Source organism: Botrytis fragariae (assembly GCF_013461495.1).
Source record: "Botrytis fragariae strain BVB16 chromosome Unknown tig00000006, whole genome shotgun sequence".
Taxonomy (NCBI): domain Eukaryota; kingdom Fungi; phylum Ascomycota; class Leotiomycetes; order Helotiales; family Sclerotiniaceae; genus Botrytis; species Botrytis fragariae.
In genome coordinates this window covers 2,188,068-2,209,196 of record NW_023500988.1, presented here as the reverse complement: position 1 = coordinate 2,209,196, position 21,129 = coordinate 2,188,068, and the positions used below count along the sequence as shown (strand labels likewise).

Sequence of the window (21,129 nt, the reverse complement as noted above, 5' to 3'; positions counted from 1 at the left end):
GGCATTCTAAACTCTATACATGAGCACCAAGTCGTCTTTCCTTTCTGATTAGGCATTATCATGAGCAGTTCCTCTATCATCGCCCACATCTCCTTGATACACAAAATATCCAATCCAAGCTCAATTTCTCAAGTGAAAGATCTCAGAGTGGGTCGTTTTTGGATGATTGTCTCTTCAAACTGATAATACTATTAGAGGGCGAAAGAAAAGATCTTGTGGAGGGGGTTTATAACTTACGTCGACAAAGCGAGTTATAGTCATGAGTAGCATGAATGAGTCTGATATATCAACGATGCTCTGCTCTGCGGAGTCATTCCCAGTCCCAAGTCCGGCAGACTTCTTGAGTACTGCCAATATGGCAGCTCTATTGTCGGCGAGGAATCTCCTCCCTTGGTCCAAACTTTGTTCATTTTGCAAGCCGCGACTTACGAGAGCACAACATATGACCCTCATGATTGCCGCAAGTAAGCTATAATGCCTACTGACCGCCTCCGAGTCTTCGAAATCTAAAGTCACTTAGCATGTGCATAGGGTCTACTCGAAGGAGGAACTTACCAATCTCGAGGTCGGTATCTAGGGCAAATAGCCCAGAGGCTAATATGGCATGAAACAGGCCCGAATTCAGGACGGCAGTAGCTCCCGAGCGAGTTTGTGATATATGAACAAGAAGTGCCAATCTAGCATAAAAATCGGAAAGAAGTATAGTTGAGTCTACATCAAGTTAATATATGTCCAGCTTTAACTAGGAATACAATCTCACCTTCGCGCGATGTCTCCTGTAGAATCGTTGCCAAGTCGCCAATGGAGTTTACCAGGATACTTATAAAGTTAAGACGGTTAAGAGATTCAATGATATAATTGGAGTTTTCTTGTTTAGCCATTTTCACCAAGGCCCCAAGAAGTAGCAATGCTGCAATTCTGCAGTTCTGTTCTCCGACCAAAGCATCATCACAGATTATATCTATTAATCGATCACCAGCCAGTTTGACTGTCTGCGTACTATGCGGTTTGCGTAGCCCAGGAACAAGAGCAGGAGCAGGAGCTTGATTGCTTCGACCGGCACGATACGTGTCGCCGTTGAGGCTATTTATTTCGGAAAGAGCTGGAACTTCAGTTTCTGACGTTCCTGTAAGATAGCGATAGCTGATACTATAGAAAATTTCTTTTAAGGAACCGTTAGCACCGACGGCATTTATAGCTCTAAGCGACAATTCGAACACGTGGAAGAGCTTATCGCTTAGATTTTGTCCCAAGTCACCTTCCTTGAAAGTGTTGGAATCTAGATTCAAGCTGAACAAGAGTGCCTTGGTGAGTTTAGCTAGCTCTAACGCATCAGCTGCATTTTCTAGGCAGTTTTCTAGCCGGGGTAGAATTATTTGCAAAGTCTGCAATACAAAAACTATCTTGGTCGGTTCGTCATAAGACATGGTCTCTACCATCACGAGTAATAATTGGACCCAAGATTGCAGCGCCTTGTGCCGAGCTGCTCTCAGTTCCTTCAATTTGTTATCGATAAAATAGTAGTTGAACATCATTTGGGCTTCGTTATTGAATACAACTACATCTTGAGGATTTTCGAGTCTCTTCAAAGCGGCGAGCTCAGATCTTCGTAAAGTGAGAAGCTCTTCAAGTTTCATCATGTTGAATAATGGAGGGCAATCGGTATGGACCTCCTCACAGACGCTGACATCGATATCTTTGAACCAGGATAACGAGCGAAGGGCGATCGATTGATTCAAAGGTATATCCATGAAGTCGAAAAGATCAAAAACGGAACAATTATCAACCTGTTGGCCTTCTTCCACAATTGTTGACCCAAGTAGTGTGTTAAACATTCGTTCCTTCAGAGAAGGCAGATGGCTGAGTGCTATCTGGCGTAACTCAGCAGATGTGTATTGCAAGACGTTGGCGCGTTGATTTAAAAAGTTTGAGAGGCAGGAGGCGGAAGTCGCGTCCAAAAATTCAGGGTCTGCGAGATCTCGGCCATCCCACAACAACCCTGGCGTAATCAAAGTTTGTCTGATAAACATTTCGAAAAATGAATTATTGGCCCGCATCTCTATCATAACAAGGCTTGATGAAATGGGCGAATACCATAGTTGTTTAAGTAGTCGCAGGCATTTATATCTTAAGGAGACAAGCCATGAAGAGATGTTTCCCTCACCCTCGAGAGATATATCATTAGCCAACCTTAATATCGAATGGAAGAGCGAAATCCGACGGCTGAAAAGGGAATCCATATCGACTTCTAAATGATCATCTCTGCACTGGAAACCGAGAAGTAAATGAGCTATTGTAGTCTGACCTGGACACGCCTCGAGACAGGCGATAAGGAAATCCAGTATTTGGACTTTGATGATATATGAATCGGACGTTTGGCCTTGGGTCTCATCAATACTTGCTTCAGTCTCTTGCAGGAGTGTGCGTGAAATAGCCTCCGCCGCATTATTTTCCTCTAGAGCAGCAATTGCTTTATTACGGTCGATCCTTCTGCTACCTGTTTTGGGAGCAGGGGCGAGCCGTGGCGAGGCAGAAAGTTTTTCGAGCAGTTTCAGAGATGCTATCACCAATTCGGGATTGCCGGAGCTACAGTATAAGCCCAAATCAGGAATGATACTTAAGTGATTGAGTACTCCGTCTTCAAAAGATGCGTACGCGGTGTTTGGAACTGGGGCGCGACGATGGCTAGCCTGATGCTTAACTAGAGGTCGAACGATATCTCGGTAAGTTGGTTGCAGATCCATAATCAAGGTCACTGCACGTATCCCTTGGAGGAGACACATGATTGATGGTGAATCAGGAGCCGCGCTGGCAACTTCGTTAACGTCTTGGTGAATTGCAGCAAATATCGCATCCATTACGCTGGAATTGTACATCCACTCCATCACCCTAGAAAATGGATGTAATAAAACGTAAGTTTGTAGATCGGAAGTTTTTATAGCAGTGTCAACTGAGATGTTAGAACGATTTGCAAATATCACGAGATCTTCATTGAAAGTCTCCAAGCAAGTTGTAATGAAAGTAAGACAAGTCAATTGTAATAGTCTCAGCTGTATGGGATCCATTATCTCACTCATTTTAGATCCAAACACTTGGCCAACGGCGAAATCGACATATGGATCTATTCCAGGCATGCGATTGGAAGTTCCGAGAAGTTCGGGGAATGGTAAGCCATCTCGTAGGGCACTATCTTCTTCGTAAGGTAGTACAAGAGCATGGAGAAGTAGGATGAATGCATCTGGTTCTTCAAACCCTGTGCCAAACTTGCGGAGAATTGCATCAGGTGCGTAGGACGGAGGAGCTGTATTTCTTTGGGTGCTGGGATTATGCACGTATCCCCGGAGACCCAGATGTCAAGAGCTGTCCACAAGTACTCGGCTGCCGCTTTCGTTTTGTTACTTAGCAAAGAACGCAGTGCTGTGAAAGCACCAGCTCTGAATCGCGATGGTATCGAACTGGATGCAAGTTGGAAAAGCAGGTCTGTAAGCTGATACGATGGATGCTGCATCAAAAATTGCCTGGCGACTGCACTATGCGAACAGAGTTGAGATATGAGGCGGAGATAAGACTCTAGCATAATATAAGATTCTGGCTCTAATTCTGCTTGGTCGTGATTTGGCTTCCCATGGCGATAAGCCTGAGCTTGTGGTACTGGTTGATCTCGAAGTTTATTGGTGAAAAACGTTAGTTCTTTGAATATCTGATTCCACGTGAGTGCATGAGCCCGTTTCATTTTTCCAGCTTGAGGGCTTTCGTCAAGCAGAAATTCGTGCGCAGCAGTTGCACACTCATCATCACCCGAAATTGCCTGGAGCATTTCACAGAATGCCGAGACCAGCGGGGTTGAAGCACGCCGCGAAGCCCAGTACATGAAACCGATTAACACACCATCTGGAACATCCCAAAATCCGTCCAAAGCAGCTTTTGGGCGTCCATCAAAGGCATAAGAGATGACAATTATAAATCGCTCTAGATCTAGATCGTGCTCATGCTCATGACTGAGTTGACGTTGCTCATCCTCATCTATCCTCAACTTCCTTAACACGTCTGGCAAGTTCGTTATGAAACTTTCGATAAATGTCTGTAGTTGCTCCATAAATTGATCTTCAAAAAAATCAGAGAAAGAGACCGAATCGGACAAAAGCTGAGGAGCTTTTCTCTGTAGCCACAACCGAAATCCTTGACGTGACGGTTCTGTCCAGCTTGCGGCTTTGACATCAGCAGAAAGAGACAACAAGAAATCGAAAGCTCCATCTTTCAAAGCTTCGTTGAACTGTTGAGATCGCTGTTTGGCTTCTGATGTTTTCATTAGATTATTTGGAAAATGAGGAATTCATACATCTAACTAACCTTCTTCAAGATTAATGCCATGTGGTAATCCATCATGATGTTCAACATACCACCCACTATATTCCGCCAGCCACCATGCTCGAAATGCGGCATGAGCATAAGGCAATACCCATGCATTCTGGTCGGTTTTAACGTTAATCTTCTTGTCCAGCGCTCTTGCATCTTGTATCGTTGATCCACCTTCTGGAGAACCAAAGCGCCAAATATAAGCAGCTAGAGCTGGAAAATGGTGCACTGTAAGAATGTGTTAGTTGAAATTGTACTACTGTAAAACAGAAGACATCTTGTAGTAGCTCTAGTCCTGATTTCAAAATTAAGCAATGCTTACCCAAAACATTATCATACTTATCCGCTTTCTTCAAAACTCCAAGTAGTAGCTCAAAATCTTCCACGCTAGAACGATCGGCTTTCACCAGATAGAGTATAATGACGCCTAGTAACTCATGTTGTTTGATAAGACTGTGTCGCTGATACTCCATGATTTCCAAAAGCTCTGGCTGCGATGGCTGCCCTAATACAGACGCACTACTAACTTTGTCCGAAATCTTTTGAAGCCACTGTCTGATATCACCCATGGCAGAAATACATTTTGATATGAACGTTGGCGCATTTCTCGTTGTGTTTGTAGTAGTGGCCGTAGTTGGAGTGATAGTTTCTTTGATGATATGTTCTAGAAATGTCTTCAGTTCCTGCTCCTGTTCCGAATTGCCTTCCAACTCAGCAATTTGTTGAAGAGTAAGACGCAAGCAGTCCAACAAAAGCTTTCGTCGCTGATGAAAGCGTATTATAGAGCATGACAAAACTGAACGTCCTGTCGCATCGGCATCGTCTCGTGCGTCGAAAAAGATTTGGGAAGCTTCAATTTCATCAAGGTTCAATTCATCTGCTAGTTGAAAGGTTCCCTGTTGGAAGTCCTCGTTAATCTTGTATATCTGCCCATCTCGCTCGAAGATTTCTATTATGATTGTATTAGTTTTGGGGTTTTTATAGGGTTGCGCATGGCTGTAGAAAATTACATACCCTTTGTGATACTCTGCCGACTTTGCTCATTTCGATTCTTCTGGTTCAGGAGGTTACGAAAAGCTGTAATATGAGCTTCGAGTTCAATAGCTAGTCGGTCAAGGTTCGAAAGACGGGAGTTTGATAGTGCAAGAAGGTCTGAATGCAAGGCCTGGATTTCATTCAAGCTACTACTGGGTTGCTCCGCCATGGTTGAGAAGGTTGCGCCAAGGCGTGGAACACAGGGAATCGATCTGGCATAGAACTCATGAAAGTTCAAAGGGTTAGATTTGTATCCTTTTCATGACAAGTTGTAATTGTTTCGTTGTCGCAGATGCTGTAAGCAGTAATTTGGGCTATCTGTTGTCACATAGAAAATTATTTGATGGAACAAACAAGCGATGTTAATTTTGAAGCTGTACGATAGGTCCCTGCACACGAAAAATCGCGTCGCGAAAGGTCAGAACTTGCACTGTAACCAAGGCCAACCACCAAAAAAAATAAAAAAATAAAGACGTTCAATAAATTACTGATGAAATTTCAAGATGTCCTAGTTCCATGGTGTTGTCTACTTTCTGCGAGTCTCAAAATTGTGATGCTGCTCAATTTATAAACACTACTTTTGAATTGATCTTTACTAAACCCTTAATGTATTTGGAGCTCATCTTAGATTACTACACATCACCGAGCTCGTCATATTCCATATCCACAACAGTTGCGAGAGCTCCAAGCTAGGAATGCGTCGAAACCTGTGTCGTCGCAATTCATCTCAACATGTCTGCAGATATAACTTTAAGGCAGGTTATGGGTAATTATGATTCTCGATTGGCAGTCGTCGACACAAAAGTTAAATAAAACCCAGGGACCCTGGAGAGTAGGAAGGGAGATTTCACGAAGTCTTTGAAAGGTAAATCCATTTGATCCAAGCCATGAGCTTATTTGGCAGATTCACAGAGGTTGACAGCGGGATATAGATCTCAATGACATTTTTTATCCCCATAAGGCTGCTAATATGTAAGTAAGACATTTACTTGGTATCGAAGGCTTTGGGCTAACTTAGACATCAGCGGCCAGCACATCAATGGACAACTTCAAAACAAGACATACGACAAATTGTTCGAGATTTTATTCGAAATTGTCATTGAGGAGAAACGAAAATATTTAGGCAAGTCGAAAAGGCCAACTGTGAAAGTATCGGTCACTAGGCTGGAACTATGTGCTAAGGCCATAAATTACATCGTGACTGCTGGGGTACACAGGTTCGAGAAGACGACTGTCAACGCTCTGATTGAGCATATTCTTGATACGATCCCGATATCAACTAGAGATTACTGTCAGCCGATATTAAGTGACTATCTCAAAGCACTGGGCTGTTTGCTCGGGCAACCAGCAATTTTAGCAAGCCTCAAGAATCTTCGGGTCGAACTCATCGACCTTTCCATTGTGGGTATCGAATTGTACCTCGGAGACGCTGGTGAAGACCTATCACAGTCTGGCAATGGGGCTGGTCACCCATCACTGCCTAGATCTTCCTCTGGGCTTGGAAGTATACCAAGGGTACAAAGTTCGGTATCTCAGCACAACGTAGAAGAACTTTGCCAAATCCTCTTCTCGCTTCTCTATTCTACCAATAATCCTTCATTTACAATTGTTGAGAGAGTGGCCGCTGTAATCATGCGCTTGCTGCAGTACCATATTTCGAGTGTAAGCAAGCTACATCAAGTAGCATTTTCAGTCCTTAATATCGTTTTATCATGTTTCGGTGAAGATCACACCTCATTTTCGTTTTCAATTGGCCGAGAGTTGCTTCCTTTGATATGTCGGTTTTGGCAAGTTAAAGCACTGCACAAAGACGAAATGGTTAACTCTGTTCGAGATGAAATGCTGATTAGTTTGTACTACACACATCTACACCTGGAGAGCAATATCATAAGCGATGAGGATGTCGAGCTGCATAGTGATTTGAATGATCTACTTGACGCCTTAAGAGCAGATTACTTTCGGCGAACAGACAATGATCAGCTTCAATTGGACGATGTGGAGATTCTAAATTTGAATACCCGGAAGATAGGCTGCGATCCTTTTCGTCTACATTGCTTCCGACTGAAATCTCACAATAATCGTACGGCTGAGCGTAATTGGGCAAACCTACTCGCTCTGGCCGTCCTAGAACGATTGGTGAGAGTCAAAGAGCACGTGCTTCAAGTGAAACCCAAATCAGGAGGTGACTTAGATAACTATCCACGAAAGCGTCAACGTATCTCGCAATCGTCTGAAAGACTACTTGAACCTTTAAAGTCCAGCGATCAGAAAGTACTATTGGCCGGTTTGCAATTGATCCCATTCGTACTACAAAACTGCAAACTCTCAGCTTCTTCTCTAGGAGAATTACTGGATCAACTGAGCAATTCTGCTTTGGACAAGCGTGGTAACATTGCATCGTGGGCATTACTTGGTATAGCAAGGTCAGTCAGTACCATGTTATCCTTGGAGTTATTTCAACTGACCACAAAATCACAGTTGTACTTATCAGGCATGTGCTGCAGACGGATCATCAATAGACTGGAAACAGCACTGGTATAATGGAGCTAAAGCGCTCACTTTTGCGGGGACCTGTCGTGCTGCTGCTCTAGCACTCCATACAATTCATGCCAAATGCCTCTTAGATTATCATGATATTGAAGACAGTGTGAACGCCATCATCACCACGGCTGATATCAGTGGCCCGCCAGTCCTCTGTGACTCATCGATTTTCCTGATCAATCACTTGTTGCAGGTTAAGGTTAATGAAGCTCCTGGCGCGAGCCTGGCTGCCTGCCAGCATGTGATCCGTTGGCTTTTCGGAAGATGGAATCCAGGTACGAAGTCTGCTGTGTTACATCGGATCAGAGCTGACACATATCAAGCTGATAGATTATTTATTGTTCAATACGGGAAACATTTACACCCTTTTAGCATCATTGCATTGATAAGAACGAGCCTTGGCCTACCGGGATTGCCTGATGAGTCAAATAGTCGCCAAATCGGAGGTGCGCTGTTTCAAGCATGGCAACAACACTTAAATAAAGAAAAGGTTCTTCGTTATCTCTTACTACTTGATGCCGATGAATCAGTCGAAGTAGACTTCACCTGCCAACACTGTCCGAAGTCTACGGCTGATGATGATGTTATCTTTCGATTGGACAGTGCTCACTTTAGTTCTACCCAGAGAATGATACTTGAGTTCTTGTCATCAAAGTGTAGCGAGCTTCTACTATCCTGGAGAGTCTTCAATACGGAACGATCGCAGGTTTCAACTGATATGTATCGAGGCTCACTAAATACATGTATCACGAGTCTTCATTTACTACCACATTTTGCCAACGCTAATTTAGAGCAATTATCTCTTTTAAGGGATGACCTCCGGGGCTTGAGCGATGAGTTATTGGAATACCTTAGACGATCAGATGCTAAAGACTTTTCCGCAACCAAAGAGTTTGTCCATACTATCTTGCAAGCAATCCAACCCCATCTACCTCCTTGCGACACTACTCAATTCAAGCATGTCGCAGAACACAATTCTCAACTGCTGCAGTTTCTATCCCTTATCTCGGGATACATCAAGAGTCGCCGTTTAGCCGAGGAGTCAATTTTAGAGCGTGATGATGATCCCATGGATATCGATGATGAAGTTTCTAGCCAGAGAAGTCACTCGTCAACGGAAGCACAAAAACTAAACATTCCTAGGCGAGCTATGGCGCTGGAAATGAGTTCTTCGTCCTTTTATATAGATACAATAGGCCGACTGATGTTGGCCGCCGACCTGTACGAGTCCTCTGAAAGCTGTGCGGTACCAAATTCTTTTATTGAAGAGCTGGTCTCTATGAAGGATGAAGAACTACTCTCGTGTCGTCCACTTATGCGCAGTATGCTTGAGTCAGATCTCATTCTGAATGAGACGGATGCATATCGCATATTCGAGCGTGTGGGACAAATTCTTTCATCAGATGATTTTCTTGCCAGCGAAGTTGCCATGTGCGCATGCTTGGACGTAATGATAGGACTTTTACCTTTCTGGTCGATGGAAGAGCAGAATTCTTTTGTGAATCACGCTAAGCAGTTGTATGATTGGTTTATCCTGCGAATTCGACGAAACGCCGATTCCACAATCGTGCAGCTAGGCATTGTTAATTTGCTATTACAACTGTTGCGGGCAAACCAGAATTATGGGAATGCCCCTTCTCAGCCCTCACCGCGTACAAATCTATTGGAGCTCCTCGAGAAAGGCAATACTGCTACTAAATTCTTCATTGGCGATCAGATTTCGACAATTTTCGAGCTCTTTACGCTGAAGGAGCATGACAAAATCTTTGTAGATGTGCTTGCACTTTTACCTTCTGCGCCAGAATTGTGGGAAGGGATAGCGTTTCGACTTTACGTCCTGGCAAAACTAGCTTCCCGTTGGTCAACTCTTCTGCGAAGATGCATTTATCATATTTTCGAAATTCCGGGTAGAATTCCAGGTACTATTCGACATGCTACTCGGTGCTTGTCCGATGTTGCTTTTGCGCTCACAGTAGACTGTCCGCAGGAGCTCTTCGCATTGTTTGCGCCTCAAATACTCTATACTTGGCTCGAGGCAGAGGCGATAGAGGACATACCATACCAAATCTTTGGCTTCGACGCTCTCGGCGACTTACTGGCATCCGTTCAGGAAGAGGTTTCCGCTTTGATAATGATGCGGGGTGATGATGCTCAACTCGAACACCTCGCTGAATTGTTGAAGATTCCTGTTGTCAAACTGCTTGAGAAATGTTTTGCCAAAGTCACGGCATACTGTATTGCTAACGAGATAAGCATATCACCTTCGGGTGGCAAGAAACATAAAGGTGAGCATCGGCTGAAATCCTGCCTCGGTGACGAATTGTACCTGGAATGCGTCAATCTGCATTTTACGGATATACTTGCAACCCTGTTTAATGTTATAGATCAAGAGCAACATGTGGAAAAGTCGTTTGCCAAAGAGGAGAGCCTAGGATATGCCGCAAAAATTATGGGAGAAATCAAATCTCTGAGCTCGTCTGAGATGATCTTGCCTCCCAATCAGCAACCTGCATTCAAGGCAAAGTACCTCTTTCACGAAATCAAACTCTTGTGTAAGAGAACAGTGCATGAGGCAGGTGATCTATACACCCCAAGCTTAGTAGCTTTCATTGCTAGAAGACTACTGAAGACTATTCACCCTGCACTTGGTTCGCTGCATGCTTGCTCTGTGTTACGAAAGCTTCGTGTTCTTATCTCGCTTGCCGGAAGCGCTGTAACTCGAGGTTATCCTCTGGAAATGCTTCTAAGATCCGTAAGGCCCTTTCTCAAGGATCCTGAATGTGCTGATGATGCTATTGGCATTCTACAATATCTGCTGAGTCATGGCTCTGATTATCTAAAACTTTCCCCATCTTTTGTTGCAAGCATTACCCTTTCAATACTCGGATCTCTGCGCGTATTCATGCAGGAGCGTAGGTCTAGCACAACCCAGGAAAGTCAACACCAAGCAACAATGTCCAAAGCCCAGAAATTTCACCTCTGGGTTGGGAAGTATGCCTCACGTTATGAATCTCCTGTTCTAGCGGGGTCTCTGAGTTCGAGTTTCAAAGCTCTTGTTGCCTCTGCCCAGGAGGTTCGAGCAATTGGAAATGCTGAAAGGGGAACAATAGAGAGTACACTACTGGACCGGCTACTAGAGGACGAAAAGAACGGAGGCGCGTTACTGACTCTGCCCGCTCGGAAGCTTGCGCTCAGTATGCTATGCTCGGAGTTTGAATGCCCTGCCTCATACCGGAGCGATATATACGGTGAGGATGCAGCTGCCGAAGGAATGGCTGCTGTTGTATGGAAGTCCTGCAGAGGAAATTCTTCCAACAAACAATATATGTCTTGGGCTGCGCGGGTTCTCGGAAGAGCCTTTGCGGCTACTGGGCATGTACACCAGGAGCTCTTGCAAGAATCCACATTGTCAAAAATTAAGGAACTAAAAACATCATCCAGAGTCAGTTCTTCCTCAAGAGCATGTATATTGAGTCTCTTACAATCGTCGATCTTGGGGGATAATGGCTCGACGGTAGGAATTGTCGAAACGGCTTTGCGTATCATTGTTACAACTTCAGACGCGCAGATTCTGGAGATTGGCCGTCAAATTCTATCACCCCCAGTATTTGAAGCGTCAGCGTGGAATCCTTATCCTGTTCCTCCATGTGAGGTGGCAGGACCAACAGATAATAAGGATAGCTTGAGGAAAAATCTCGAGGCAGATTGCATTCTTTCTCCTAATTGGTTAAGAGATCTCTCTATTGCATTGGCTAAAGCTGTCCCTAAAGATCCCATACTGTGCGCCTTAGCACCAGTTCTTCGAAATGTGCCAGACTTTGCTAATCAAGCATTTCCGTTCATTCTTCACCTCGTGCTCTCTACAGATTCGCCTGCACAAAAGAATAACCGTAATCAAATATCTAATGCATTTGCGGTGTGGTTCTCCAGAGGCCAATCCGTCGAAAGGAACAATCTAAAGGCTATAATTAATTCGATTTTGTACTTACGGACGCAACCTCTGCCTCATGAGAAGTCTTCAGCGGATCGTTTGCATTGGCTGGATCTTGACTACCTCAAAGTCGCCACAGCCGCCATACATTGTGGAATGTTCAAAACGGCTTTGATATTTGTTGAAGAACACCATTTGATCCCAGTAAAATCGTCTAGACGGTCTTCAACGAATAAAGATGGCGGTGAGACCCCCGAGATACCCACAGACTTGCTTCTCGCAATTTTCGAAAACATTGATGATCCAGATCTATATTACGGGGTGCAGCAAACAGCTAGTTTAAGCACCATATTAGCGAGACTGGAATATGAGAAAGATGGGCCCAAAAGTCTTGCTTTCAGAGGTGCACAATATGACAGCCACGTTAAGCAGCGAGACCCCAGAGCTGCCAAGGATGCGCAATCTCTTGTTGGTGCATTAGACATGCTTAGCCTTAGTGGTCTTTCTCACTCTCTGTTACAAGCACAGCAGGGTTCTGGAATAGCTGGCACATCTTTAGATTCTATGTTTCGCACCGCACGTAAACTAGAACAATGGGATATCCCTGTTCCTACCAGCGATAACCACTCAGTCACTCTCTATAAAGCTTTCCAATCAGCTCATGTTGCTACAACCCGTGGATCTTTCATGAAAGTAATTAACGAAGGACTTGAGGGGACAATGGAACGACTCGTGCGAGATGACCTTAGCGCCAGTGCTCTTCACGAATCTCTTAGAACCCTAGCGGCTCTTTCCGAAATGGATGAAGTACTTAGCTCTCGGGGATCCGAAGAGTTTGAACACATTCTGTCAAGGTTTCGGAATCGATCCGAATGGATGAAGACGGGGAGGTAAAATTTCCTATACACTCTACCGTAATCATAGCTAATACGAAGACAGGTTCGATGACATTAGTCAGTTGATCTCTTGTCGGGGGACAACTTTAAGCACCTTAAGCCAGCAACCGCGTCTTCGAGACATACTCAATCTCTCCTCCAAAGATACAAGACTAGTCGAGGTACATGTTGCCCTCATGGCTTCATCACTAAATCGTGACCACGGCGCCTTACAAGAATCTTTATCTCTGACAACTTCTTTGATTGATCTTATCAAACCGTGTCAGTCTCTTGGTTTAAACATTGAAGCTGCCGTTCATATGGAGACCGCAAATGCCTTGTGGGAGCAAGGCGAAATGACGTCCTCAATAGGTATATTACGAGCTTTGGACAATGCTTCCTTTCTGAAAGCGCAGACTATATCTGTTGGTCGTCCCGATCTCTTATCAAAGATTGGTCACCAAGTTTCTGAAGCCAGACTTGAGAAGCCTGATCGAATCATTGAGAGATACCTAAAACCTGCCCTCAAGGACTTGAAAGGTTCCGATGGCTATGAAGCTGCGAAAGTTTTCCATCAATTTGCCGTATTTTGCGATCAACAACTGCAGGACCCTGATAGTTTGGAAGATTTGGAGCGAATGAAGAAGTTAAGCGAGATGAGATCTAATGATGTCGCTGACTACGAGGAACTTTTGAAGAATGCAACATCTTCAACAGAAAGACAAAGACATCAAAGTTATCTCAAGAAAGCCAAGACGTGGCTCGGACTAGACGAGCGAGAATATCGCCGCCATTGCTCCAACAGGGACGAATTTCTACGCCAATGCCTGGAGAATTACCTTCTCTCATTAGCTGCTTCGGATAATCATGATAGTAATGCGCTACGTTTCACCGCTCTATGGCTTGAAAATTCTGCAGAGAACTTTACCAATGAAGCTGTAGCCAAAGTTTTACCCAAGGTGCCTAGTCGAAAATTTGCTACGCTCATGAACCAGCTCAGTTCTCGGTTACTTGAAAATGACTCAAAATTTCAGCAGCATCTCTTCGGTCTAGTTCTACGGATCTGTATGGATCATCCATACCACGGCATGTACCAAATATATGCTGGGTCCCACAGTCGGCCAAATACCAAGGATGAAGTAGCTATCTCGAGAAATAAGGCAACCCTCAAGGTTTCAGAGCAACTACAAAGAGCTGAGAGCTCGCGGGCAATTTGGAATGCGTTGAATTATGTTATCCAGCCATATACTCAGCTTGCGGGCGAGAAAGATGATCAGAAGTACAAAACAGGCAAAAAGCTCTCAATTAAAGATTCCCCCGCGGGTTTGAGACTCAACAACATTCTAAAGAAGTACCCAATACCCCCGCCGACAATACAAATAGATCTTCGCGCAGATAAAGATTATTCTAAGGTGCCAAAAATGGTCAAATTCGAGTCCCAGATGAGTATAGCATCAGGGGTAAGTGCACCGAAAATCATCACTGCCGTGGCGGATAACGGAGCGCGATTTAAACAATTGGTAAGTATCCAAAACATTAGGTTTTACTATTATAGCTAACGTATATTAGGTAAAAGGTGGCAATGATGATCTGCGCCAAGATGCCATCATGGAACAGGTATTTGCTCAAGTCAGTGAACTCTTGAAAACGAACAGAGCTACTCGACAAAGAAACCTCAGCATCAGAACCTACAAAGTTCTACCATTGACGTCCATAGCTGGAGTCATTGAATTTGTGCCAAACACAGTTCCCTTGCATGAATATCTCATGCCAGCACATGAGCGCTTCAATCCAAAAGATTTGAAAGGGAATGCATGTCGTAAAGAGATTGGGGAAGTCCAAGGTCAACCAACGGAAGTACGAATCAAGAAATATAGATGGGTCATCGATCGTTTTCGTCCCGTTATGCATTACTTCTTTACAGAGCATTTCAACGATCCCGACGAATGGTTCACCAAGCGTCTAGCATACACTCGTAGCACAGCTGCTATATCGATTCTAGGTCACGTCCTCGGATTGGGCGACAGGCATGGTCACAACATTCTTCTTGATTTTGAGAGCGGTGAAGTAGTACATATTGATCTTGGTGTGGCTTTTGAAATGGGTCGGGTTCTTCCGGTCCCAGAATTGGTACCTTTCCGTCTCACCCGCGATATTGTCGACGGAATGGGCATAACAGAAACCGAAGGTGTATTCAGACGCTGCTGCGAATTCACTCTTTCCGCTTTGCGTAAGGAAGTTTATAGTATCATGACTATTCTTGACGTTTTGCGATATGATCCATTGTACAGTTGGTCTATATCACCCGTGCGACTTGCAAAATTGCAGGTGGCGCAAAGTGTTGCGCCAGAACCTGGTATGGGACATGAGAGAGGCGGTGAAAGGTTAACTGTCAACCAACCGAGTGAAGCTGATAAAGCTCTGACCGTGGTCAACAAGAAATTGTCAAAGACGTTAAGTGTAGAGGCCACAGTTAATGATTTGATCAATCAAGCGAGGGATGAGAAGAATTTGGCAGTTTTGTACTCAGGTATGTTCTACCCCCCCCCCTCCCCAATCCCTCCCATATCTCCATCTTATATGCCGATGTTATCTATTCATCTATTTATGACGAACGCTGACTCATATCTATAGGTTGGGCTGCATACGCGTAGAGGCTAGCTAAGCTGTGGATCATATTTGCGGCAAATGTTCACAATCTCGATTGCTTTATTAGCGGGCATGGCTTGTTGTTGTAGATTAGCAAATGTCTCCGAAATAAGATCTGCGATAGATAGTCATCGTCTTAATGATTTATAATGAAGCGGAGATGATGAATATCTTTGATTCATTTGTTAGAAGTTGGCGGACGCAGATTACCACTTTTGAAGCGCACTGTCAACCGTCTCGTAACTACTATTCACTATGATGAAATGAAGTCAAACATAATAATGGAATGAGGTATCATTGACCCTTAATATCAGAATGGGGTATTGTATTGCACTAAATACCTAGGCATTACCAGGGAGCTTCTAGAATTGAACATCGAAGAGCCTTCTTTCATTCCTATCTCCCACAAATGCACGCCCTTGGTTCAGCCATAATTCTTCTCCTTCCAAGATCTCGAAGTAATTGTCGGCTGACTGACTAGTCATTGGGATATTGCATGTGTTGCAAATAGGTACTTCGTCGCCAGTTAGCAAGATGGCTTTGCAACTGGAGCAATACCAAAGCGCCATGTTGTATCGGAGATGCAAGTTGTTTTGATGTGGTGCTTGTATGTATTTGTTCTTTGCGAAGATACTCGTAGTAGGGTGTAGGTTTATGAATTCTTTGTCTAGAAAGAAAAGATCGAGCACTTCTTATGTACAAATTTTGCACACATTATTCACGGAATTTCTAAATCGGAGCTGTACGATTGAATTCAGATATCCCATTCAGACAGATACTCATGTATCATTTGTTTTGATTCCATTCAAGCAAGATACAAGCAGTACTCGAGATTCGTGACTTCGGATACGCATTCCAGTACTGGTCATACATTGGCCCGCCCTGGATACCCAAATTCACTCTTTCACATCCCAGTTTCTTTTGTTGCATGTCTTATACGAATCGGATACGCTTTTTATTGGCTGGATCAAGACCTGCGTTTCAACCTGGACCTCATATTCGCTCTTGTATATGTAATCTCAGTATTAGTGTGGGGATAAGTATTTTGTTGATCCTGTCGTCAAGACATCTATACCTATTCACCCTCAAATCTCGAATTTTTGATTAATATCGAAACTTCCGTAAAACGGCTCTGCTCTGGCTTGTTTGAACGGCTTTTCGTTCCAAACATTTCAATATCTCGAGACGATTCATAGTGCTACCAATTCAAAGAAATTGTCCCATTCGCTTTGATTATTTGCTACGAGGTGCGTTGAACAAATCTAGCAAGGAATCCATACACCCTATATACATTGTCAACCTAGGGCACATTCCTATGTTGACCTGAAAGGCATCATTAACTCCTACAACTTGGTTTTCTTAGACTTTGATGGAATCTCCCCTTCTATCTCGACGCGAATGAGATACCAAAAAAATATCCTCACATCACAATCTTTCTTCCCGATTAGCTATTGGTTCGTACGGACCCTGTCATTGGTTTGTGGGTCCAGAATCATCAACCCCTTTAAGCATAGCCTAAAAAAATTCTCTGCAGTGCTGCTCCACAACCAATCATGAACCGTTATTCTCGGTACCGGGACGGAGATACACAAAGGCGGGTTTGGGAGTCACTCATGGTCCGCTCCCGATGTCCGTCTGGCAAGGACTTCTCAGCCCACATCTCTCGTGTAAGCGAGGAAAACAAAATTACCAAAGGGGGCGGAGTCTGATTGTCTCATTCCATGTGTCAGCCTTACGGGTCCTCACACTGCTTACACAATCCCATTGATCGAGATGCTTTTTCTGGCATCTGCCTATCGAATTCTAGAAGGTGACTGGACGCGAAACAAATGATAGTTTCCCGAAGTCTTTTTCGCGAATGTGCATTGACCTATCGGATCTCGCTAGATACGAAATTCATCTCACGTTGTTCCTAAAAGGGTAATCAGGAAGTTCGGACGCGTCAACGCATGGGATGGGAGTGGGCTGTGTCAGAATGCAATGGTAGCTCGGTTAACACGAGGCATGCTGTTGATATATGCATATTGACATGTTCTCCTACATGGACCCGAACTTTGATTTAAGATAGGCATCTGTAAAACGAATATCTTATCCTCCGTTCCCTTCTCTATCGTTATTTATCAGATTATCTACGATAGGTTATTTTTACTGTTCTGATTTTTTTAATCTTTGCCTTAATCGCTCGTTACTATTGGGTTTCTTTTTACACTGTGAAATTTCGATATCGAAGTTAGATTTGAATATCCTGAACTCGTTAGATCATTACATTCAAAAAAATTACGACCCTTCTTGTTTTTTCTTTAGCACTTAAAAAGATTCTGTGTGAAGATGTCTAGCAAAGGTAGGTTTATCCAAAGCAAGACAGGTGTTCAAAAACTCACGTCCATCTCACAGATGCTAGTTATTACGACTACGACCCATCAAAGGGGGCCGCGATTGCTTTTGCCATACTATACACTGGTAGTTTTATATACACACTTTTCCAATACATATGGCTCAAAAGTTGGTTCTGGTTATTCATGGTGCTAGCGGCAGCTAGTAAGTCATACTACATCCTAGATAAATGATTAGAAGTATGATGCTGATACCTCACAGTGGAATCTGTCGGGTACATAGGTCGAGTGGTCTCGGTATATGACACAACAAACAGAAGTGAGTAAAGAAGCACGGCATGAATAATTCAGATGCTAACGAATCAGACGCATACATTGTCCAATTTGTTCTCATTTTCCTCGCGCCTGCGCTTATGGCTGCGTCTTGCTACATGGCAATGGTACGTCCTTGTCTCTCCATATAGTTCATCATACTGTTTTCCATGGAACCAACCTAACATTGCTCCAGGGCAGGGTAATCTTCCACGTCACTCCCTCCTCTTTCCGAAACATCAAGAACCTCTGGGTACCACCTCGCTGGATGACACCCATCTTCGTAACTTGCGACATCGTTGCCTTCTTAATCCAAGTATTCGGCGCCACCTCCGCCACCTCCAAAGATCCAAAAGTTGTTCAACGGGGCTACAATGTCATGAAAGTTGGTCTGGTTATCCAATTAGTATGCTTTGGATTTTTCTTGGTCATTTCTCTGAGATTCCATTTCGTCTCGAAGAAATTTGAAAGTTCATGGCCGGATAGACAGTGGAAGAAATTGTTAATGGCGATTAACATTGCTAGTGGGCTGATCTTTGTATGTTTCTCCCCATACTTTCCCTTGCTATCTCGAGTGCGTCAGAGTTTGAGTGCTAACAGATATTCAGGCTCGTTCGATATACAGAATGGTAGAATTCACAACCGGCTTCGATGGGTATCTCTCGGTTCACGAATGGAATTTCTATGTCTTTGAGGCCGCATTGATGCTTCCGGTTTTGGTTCTGTTCAATGTATATCATCCTGCGAACTTCTTGACGAATGTCGGATGGAGACAACAGAGAGAAAAGTCGCACCTTCCTCTGAGTGGATCTAGCTTGCAAGATCTGAGTTCACGGAAGTGAGTGTCGATTAGCGATGAATATTAATGGTTGAATGGGAATGAATAGGTTGAACGAATACATTGGAAAGACTAGAGAAATTCAAGAGGAGGGTGTTTGTTTCAGCGCAGTTTATAGAGCTTATATATTTAAGTTGGGTAAGACATTGGGAATGATATTGAAGATTTTAGGTCTGGCGTTTAATCTGGCAAATTTCTCGCGGCCCTCTGGCATTACCTCCGGGTTTGATCGGGGTGTTCAATGATTCCTATAAGTAGATTAGTTGCGGACGTTCAATATATAAAGACACTTGATAAATATTGGAAGTGGGTTCAATGCCCTGAATAATTAGTCTGTTCATGCAGATAGACCTGATGAAACTTTTAGACATTTCAATTTACTATAGCAATTCAAGATTCGTTCATAAACCACCATAAAATGCTGATAGTTTCTCCGTTGCAACGACGTTCTCATGATACTCCACCAAGTACTCACATCCTCAAACGTCATTGCTTGGTTCGTTTTATTTTTTAATCAAAGATTTGGACTCATCTAGCAGTGAAGCATCCTTATTTACTGAAGCCTACCTTTCTGCAACAATTCACCGATTTGTATGTATATCATGAATTTGAAGCCAATGTGTACCACTTGGATTCTCAAAAGTCATTTCACAAGTTTGTATAAGACTAAATATCACCCACACAAGGTCCGACATTGATAAAAGCCCTCTTAACCTGATGTGAGTTGTGAGATGTTTTTTTTTTCACATCAGGTAGGTAAACTAGCAAATAGCTCCCATTATCCATGCCCTATAATTGCCCAATCATATGACTAAGTTTCTAGTCTCTCATCTCTCTACTTCAAATTTGCAATGAGAAGCATCTTCAATCCCCGTCCTCCCCTCTTGGTCTTCATTCCCTGGTCACTTTTTTTTGATCCAACTTCACCCCATGTAATAAATTCTTCTTTATACGCCTGATTAATGCCCTGTCCCTGTAATCCTCTTCAATTATCTTTCGACATTCCTTTCGTTTCTTTCCGTAGTTTGACCTATCCGTCGTATAAGATTTGTTCTACTCTTGAATTGATTTCTCAACTTGCTCCATTTGAATCTGAATAACGCTTTTGAGACCGGGATATACATTATGGGGTATAGTTGATTTGTAATGTCGAAGAGAATTTATTGATGGTAACCAGTTTCCGAAAAGCGTTGGACAGGTATTAGCAAAACCCTTACGCCAAGCTTCTCCATGGTCACTGAAAAGGCTATAAACTTGATATTTACCAGTCTTATCCCATTCAAGTAAATCATTGATGAGATCTTTTAGTACTCCGAGACCCATATCTAAACAGATATCAAAGTAGTCAGAAAACAGATCAGCTTATTTTATTGTTATTAACAAATTGACATCATATACTAATTTGTTTTAGTCGTATACATTGACTCGTACATCGATTGGATTAGCTATTTGCTGTTTACGTTGTGCATTCTGGGTGGAGCTGAGAAACATCTGAGCCAGTTGATTTCTTATGCTAACCACTCCTCCAGCATATTCCAGATCTCGATAATCTTCTAACTTCCGGATATCGTTTGCCAATTTCTGTTGACTTGACTCCAAGTTGCTCAGCATCTCGTTAACCGTGATGCTATTTATATTATAGGAATCGCCATTATCCATGAGCTTATTGTCCCTCGATTGATTCAAAAGAAGACGGTCTGTTTGATATTGCATCTTATCTTGAGGAGCAGCGGAAGTCTGGCCTCCCGAATGATTGGGTGGTACATCAGCTGCATTTCCCTGCTGTAATCATTGTTAGTATACTGTAATGTGGAACTGCAATAATTATGATATAGAGGTACGAACCTGCTGTAAGTTGGGTAGACTCTGTATATTAATGATAATGGTAGTTATGATATGTGTTGGGGATGAACAGTCCTTAAATAACAAACATAGGAACGGGATCAAAGGCATTGACCCCAGATTTTCCGAAAAACGCTCGAGCCATTTGTAAGGCTGCAGCGGTCACTGTGTTCGGATACGCTAAGCAGGGGTACAGTAAATCACCCAGGTATATAGACTCCAATTAGATCGCTGTTTAGATGCGGGCAACAACCCTTATGGAAAATAGAATAATTCAATTCAATAGAAATATCAAGCATTGATGAATAATCTATTTAGCCATTGAACAAACCACTCTGCTTCATCTGCTTCATCTGCTTCACTATTTTCCACAATTCTAATTTAACCTTTGATTTTTTAATCTATCCTTACCTACCT

At 43.3% G+C, this 21,129-nt stretch overlaps 4 protein-coding genes across 4 annotated transcripts; 2 read left to right on the top strand and 2 right to left on the bottom strand.

Annotated features, from left to right (window-relative positions):
• Positions 1-128: 128 nt before the first annotated feature.
• Bfra_001846 (putative nuclear pore complex subunit protein) lies at positions 129-5,560 on the bottom strand (the record flags this gene model as incomplete). Its single annotated transcript, XM_037332271.1, is given in 8 exon segments — positions 129-179; positions 238-506; positions 556-711; positions 761-3,253; positions 3,265-4,296; positions 4,351-4,584; positions 4,679-5,305; positions 5,371-5,560. 8 exon segments carry the CDS (start codon positions 5,558-5,560, stop codon positions 129-131), a joined length of 5,052 nt encoding a protein of 1,683 aa, XP_037196425.1.
• Positions 5,561-6,123: 563 nt separating this feature from the next.
• Positions 6,124-15,392, top strand: Bfra_001845 (putative phosphatidylinositol 3 protein; the record flags this gene model as incomplete). Its single annotated transcript, XM_037332270.1, has 8 exons — positions 6,124-6,157; positions 6,212-6,256; positions 6,324-6,363; positions 6,417-7,814; positions 7,870-12,753; positions 12,803-14,258; positions 14,308-15,268; positions 15,373-15,392. 8 exons carry the CDS (start codon positions 6,124-6,126, stop codon positions 15,390-15,392), a joined length of 8,838 nt encoding a protein of 2,945 aa, XP_037196424.1.
• A 2,323-nt stretch (positions 15,393-17,715) lies between these two features.
• On the top strand, positions 17,716-18,874 carry Bfra_001844 (putative rta1 domain protein; the record flags this gene model as incomplete). Its single annotated transcript, XM_037332269.1, has 6 exons — positions 17,716-17,728; positions 17,782-17,925; positions 17,983-18,039; positions 18,087-18,160; positions 18,229-18,570; positions 18,641-18,874. The coding sequence occupies 6 exons, from the start codon at positions 17,716-17,718 to the stop codon at positions 18,872-18,874; spliced, it is 864 nt and encodes a 287-aa protein (XP_037196423.1).
• Positions 18,875-20,277: 1,403 nt separating this feature from the next.
• On the bottom strand, positions 20,278-20,857 carry Bfra_001843 (uncharacterized protein; the record flags this gene model as incomplete). Its single annotated transcript, XM_037332268.1, has 3 exons — positions 20,278-20,652; positions 20,716-20,734; positions 20,802-20,857. 3 exons carry the CDS (start codon positions 20,855-20,857, stop codon positions 20,278-20,280), a joined length of 450 nt encoding a protein of 149 aa, XP_037196422.1.
• Between the last annotated feature and the right edge of the window lie 272 nt (positions 20,858-21,129).